Below are 5,788 nucleotides of genomic sequence, written 5' to 3' on the forward strand. Positions count from 1 at the left end.
TAGTTCCATTGTAGTCATATTGATTTAGGAGTGTTCCAGAACTCCATTATAGTCATATTGATTTAGGAGTGTTCTATAGTTCCATTATAGTCATATTGATTTAGGAGTGTTCTATAGTTCCATTATAGTCATATTGATTTAGGATTGTTCTATAGTTCCATTATAGTCATATTGATTTAGGAGTGTTGCCACGTTCTAACCTTTAGTCCTTTGTTTTGTCTTTATTTAGTATGGTCAGGGCGTGGGTTGGGGTGGACAGTCTATGTTAGTTTTTCTATATTTTCTATTTCTGTGTTTGGCCTGATATGGTTCTCAATCAGAGGCAGCTGTCTATCGATGTCCCTGATTGAGAACCATATTTAGGTAGCCTGTTTTCCTTTGTGTTTTGTGGGTGGTTATTTTCAGTCTTTATGTGTCTAAACCAGATAGAACTGTTTCGGTTGTCACTTTGTGGTTTTGTATTTTTGAAGTGTTCAGTTTCTTATTAACAAGATGAACACTAACCACGCTGCACTTGTGTCCTCCTCTCTTTGTCCCCGGTTCGCCAGCACAGCCCAGTGCGGGCTATTCCCCCTCGCCGTACTGGCCTGGCTACCGGGAGCATTCAACCAGGTAAGGTTGGGCAGGCTCGGTGCTCAAGAGCTCCAGTGCGCCTGCACGGTCCAGTCTATCCAGTGCCACCTCCACGCACCAGCCCTCCGGTGGCAGCCCCCCGCACCAGTCTCTCCGTCTTCTGCCTACAGGTGCTCCCGCCTGTCCAGCGCTGCCAGAGCCTTCCTCCTGTCCTGAGCTGCTAGAGTCTCCCGTCTGTCCGGAGCTGCTAGAGTCTCCCGTCTGTCCTGAGCCGCCAGAGTTGCCCGTCTGTCCTGAGCCGCCGGAGTCGCCCGTCTGTCCTGAGCCGCCAGAGTCTCCCGTCTGTCCCAGAGTCTCCCGTCTGTCCTGAGCGTCGTCCTGAGAGTCGCCCGTCTGTCCTGAGCCGTCGCCCGTCTGTCCTGAGCCGCCAGAGTCTCCCGTCTGTCCTGAGCCGCCAGAGTCTCCCGTCTGTCCTGAGCCGCCGGAGTCTCCCGTCTGTCCTGAGCCGCCGGAGTCTCCTGTCTGTCCTGAGCCGCCGGAGTCTCCCGTCTGTCCTGAGCCGCCGGAGTCGCCTGTCTGTCCTGAGCCGCCGGAGTCTCCCGTCTGTCCTGAGCCGCCGGAGTCTCCCGTCTGTCCTGAGCCGCCGGAGTCTCCTGTCTGTCCTGAGCCGCCGGAGTCCCGTCTGTCCTGAGCCGCCGGAGTCGCCTGTCTGTCCTGAGCCGCCGGAGTCTCCCGTCCATTCGGGACCCATTTCTAGGGTCCCCAGTCCGAGGTCGGCGGCGAGGGTTGCCGCTCGTAAGAGGCAACTGAGGCGGTTGACGAGGCGGACAAAAACTGTGGTGAAGTGGGGTCCGCGCCAGAGCCGCCACCGCGGACAGACGCCCCCCTGACCCTCCTCTATAGGTTCAGGTAGCCTGTTTTCCTTTGTGTTTTGTGGGTGGTTATTTTCAGTCTTTGTGTGTCTGCACCAGATAGAACTGTTTCGGTTGTCACTTTGTTGTTTTGTATTTTTGAAGTGTTCAGTTTCTTATTAAAAAGATGAACACTAACCACGCTGCGCTTTGGTCCTCCTCGCTTTCTCCCGAAGACGTCTGTTACAAGTGTTCTATAGTTCCATTGTAATCATATTGATTTAGGAGTGTTCCATAGCTCCATTATAGCTCTACAGATGTAAAGGAAGATAGGAGCAAAATCAACCTCCTTGCTTCCATTTAACATTTTCTTTGGCTTTGAGTCATTTCTATACTTTAAAATGCATGAGGTGAGTCTTCATAACAGAACCAGTGCTATTAGATGGAAGAGATAGACCTAATGGCAAAGGGAAGAATCCATATGCTTTTGAAGAAATCTTCCACCGTATGTCATCTACTGTATTCTCTGCCTTTGTACTCTTGCCAAATGCACTCATTCCACTGGACTCAAGAAGATGCCCAGTTCCATTTTAAGAGCACTTTCACATGCACATGCATTCCTCCTAGTACCAGAGATCCTAAGATCGCTCGCTCTTTCTACATGTAATTCAAAATGTGGCTCATCCTCATCCGTATTAACATATGACACTGAACAGATAGGACGTTGTCCATGGCCAGCGTCCCAAATTAAACCCTGTTCCCTATTTAGTGCACTATTTTTGACCAGTGACCATAGGGCATGGGCCCTGGTCAAAAGTGGGGCACTATGTGGGAATAGAGAGTGATTTGAGACGCAGGGTATGCTTCCACTATGGCAAAAGATATATACAGGATTCAGAGAGAGAATGTGTGTGTCTGTCTGTGGACCAGGGTCCGGAAGATAAGTGTGTCTAGAACAAGAAGGATGGATGGAGACTCTGCAAGTGCATGGTCAGTGGGAGTGAACCAGTAGAATCCCACTATCTGGACAGCCCCCGTCAGAAGATTTATAGATGTTCAAATTAACTATCAACAACTGTTCAACTAACCCTAACTCTAGGTTCATGTTCATCCCCTGGCTAAACCCTAACCATAACCCTAACCCTAACCATAACCATAACCCTAACCATAACCCTAACCCTAACTCCAGGTTCATGTTCATCCCCTGGCTCAACCCTAACCATAACCCTAACCATAACCCCCTAACTAACTCCAGGTTCATGTTCATCCCCTGGCTCAACCCTAACCATACCCTAACCATAACCCTAACCCTAACCCTAACTCCAGGTTCATGTTCATCACCTGGCTCAACCCTAACCATAACCCTAACCATAACCCTAACCATAACCCTAACCCTAACTCTAGGTTCATGTTCATCCCCTGACTAAACCCTAACCATAACCCTAACCCTAACCATAACCCTAACCATAACCCTAACCCTAACTCCAGGTTCATGTTCATCCCCTGGCTCAACCCTAACCATAACCCTAACCATAACCCTAACCCTAACCCTAACTCCAGGTTCATGTTCATCCCCTGGCTCAACCCTAACCATAACCCTAACCATAACCCTAACCCTAACCCTAACTCCAGGTTCATGTTCATCCCCTGGCTCAACCCTAACCATAACCCTAACCCTAACCATAACCCGAACCCTAACCCTAACTCTAGGTTCATGTTCATCCCCTGGCTCAACCCTAACCATAACCCTAACCCTAACTCTAGGTTCATGTTCATCCCCTGGCTCAACCCTAACCATAACCCTAACCCTAACCATAACCCTAACCATAACCCTAACTCTAACTCTAGGTTCATGTTCATCCCCTGGCTCAACCATAACCATAACCCTAACCATAACCCTAACCATAACCCTAACCCTAACCATAACCCTAAGGTTCACCCTAACCATCCCTAACCCTAACCATAACCCTAACCATAACCCTAACTCTAACTCTAGGTTCATGTTCATCCCCTGGCTCAACCCTAAATAACCCTAACCCTAACTCTAGGTTCATGTTCATCCCCTGGCTCAACCCTAACCATAACCCTAACCCTAACCCTAGGTTCATGTTCATCCCCTGGCTCAACATTAACCATAACCCTAACCATAACCATAACCATAACCCTAACCCTACACTAAATGATGTAGTGTGGACAATTGACTGAAATGACTTGACAAAAGAAAGATAGAGGACTTATGTGCTTCCTCATGAGATTTATTTTTATTTCCATTACTATCTGGTAATGAACATGACAAAAAGTTAACCTCACGTTGCCTTCAAACAACACAATGCCAGATCATTTTAACATTGACAGTCCGACATCAAATTCAGACATCAGATTCAGACATCGGACATCAGATTCAGACATCAGATTCAGACAAATTCAGACATCAGACATCAAATTCAGACATCAGATTCAGACATCAGATTCAGACATCAGACATCAGATTCAGACATCAGATTCAGACATCAGATTCAGACATCAGATTCAGACATCAGATTCAGACATCAGATTCAGACATCAGACATCAGATTCAGACATCAGATTCAGACATCAGATTCAGACATCAGATTCAGACATCAGATTCAGACATCAGACATCAGATTCAGACATCAGATTTCAGACATCAGATTCAGACATCAGACATCAGATTCAGACATCAGACATCAGATTCAGACATCAGACATCAGATTCAGATCAGACATCAGATTCAGACATCAGATTCCGACATCAGATTCAGACATCAAATTCAGACATCAGATTCAGACATCGGACATCAGATTCAGACATCAGATTCCGACATCAGATTCAGCTCCAACCTTTCCCTCCCTTTAACACCTGTAGAGTTTGTTAACCCTCTGAACGTCGATCGCAGACATCCCCAAGCTCTGTCCGATGGGCACAGTGGCGTCAGGAATAGGAGTGATCGTCTCCTTCCTATACACAGTGCTGAACGACCATCTATTATAATGCATGACGGAGGAGTAGTCATAGGGAATGTCCAGGTTGTTGGTGTCCTCTTTGTCGAAGTTGGGCTCCTCCCCGCGTTCAACATACTCCCAGTTGATCCTGATGTACTTGTCGCGGTCACTCCTGTTCTGTTCGTGGTAGAAACCCAGAGCGTGGAGCAGCTCGTGCTGGATGGTACCGTGGTAAACACACCCTCCTTTTTCGAGGGATACGAGCTGCTTACCTCCGGTTTTTCCAACCCATGAAGAACAGCCGGATCTGCTTTCGATGCTGAGGTAGTCCCTCTGGTTGCTACGTTGGACGAAGCGCACGCAGGTCTTGGTGTGGAAGGTGTTCATGGCGTGCTTGATCTTCCCCTGGGAGTAAGAGTCAAAATCTGAGCTGAGCGTGTAAGGAACCTTGACGAGGTTCTCTGACTTCTTCTTCTCCCAGAGACATTTGTTGGACCACAAGCACCTGATGGCAGTCCTGGTTCTGGGGACCATGACGTCTCCTTCCATCAGCATCTCTGTGGTGCCATTGTTGGTCTCCAGGATCCTGGTGGTGATGTCCACCAGATCATCTGGGTCTTCTGTGAAGACCATCTCATCCTTCTCATCAAGCTGGAGAGGGTGGGCCTGTGTGAGTCCTAGGAAGAGGAGGAAGAAGGAGAGAGAAAGAAGGTAGGCCATTTTTCTTAGCAGTTGGAGAGACTGTTTGGGTGTCCTCTTTCGCTGTGGCTGTGGGGGACAGACCGGCCAGCCGGATGCCTGACGAAGACCCAGATGACACAGGACACAACATTCTCAGAAGCCTCAACTCGTGACCAATCCAGCCTTGAACTGGCTGAACCTGCTGGTCATCACTCTCTGTACCCAAAGTAGCAAATGCTTCACTGTTCCCATTGTTCAGTTGAAAGTTGTATCAGTTTCATATCAACCAACGTCTGTACTGATGCATGTATGGGTAATTCAGAATGACTACGTAATCTTCAGACAGAGTAGTTAGCCGTGTCTATTCAAGTTGTTCAGGTAATGTAATGTATCTATACCAGAGCTGTAGGAGTTGTCCAGCTATGCTGCTACAGTCTTTATGATGCGCCACCACCAGACCAGACACTCTCCCCACACATTCCTAAACCAGAAACTCTGATTGTAATTGCCCTACTCTGAGGCCACTGTAGCCTGGTTGAGGCATTGAAGTCTTAGTGACTAGAAACATGGTAAAGGACAGACAATACTGTATAGTCCACAAGTGGTAACAATTTCATTTCATTCAATAATCCAGTTTACGTTAATACAGCGTTTTAAAGGCCTTATGCCCAATCATTCCAATCCTAGCTGTGCTGAATACATTGTACTGGATACACATAG

General features: G+C 47.7%; 1 protein-coding gene across 1 annotated transcript; it reads right to left on the reverse strand.

Moving 5' to 3' along the window:
- Positions 1-4,266: 4,266 nt before the first annotated feature.
- Positions 4,267-5,107, reverse strand: LOC135526269 (hatching enzyme 1.2-like). The gene has a single exon (XM_064954496.1). The coding sequence runs from the start codon at positions 5,105-5,107 to the stop codon at positions 4,298-4,300; it is 810 nt and encodes a 269-aa protein (XP_064810568.1). The 3' UTR covers positions 4,267-4,297.
- Positions 5,108-5,788: the final 681 nt, after the last annotated feature.

The sequence above is a fragment of the Oncorhynchus masou genome, chromosome 5 (genome assembly GCF_036934945.1).
Source record: "Oncorhynchus masou masou isolate Uvic2021 chromosome 5, UVic_Omas_1.1, whole genome shotgun sequence".
NCBI lineage: Eukaryota > Metazoa > Chordata > Actinopteri > Salmoniformes > Salmonidae > Oncorhynchus > Oncorhynchus masou.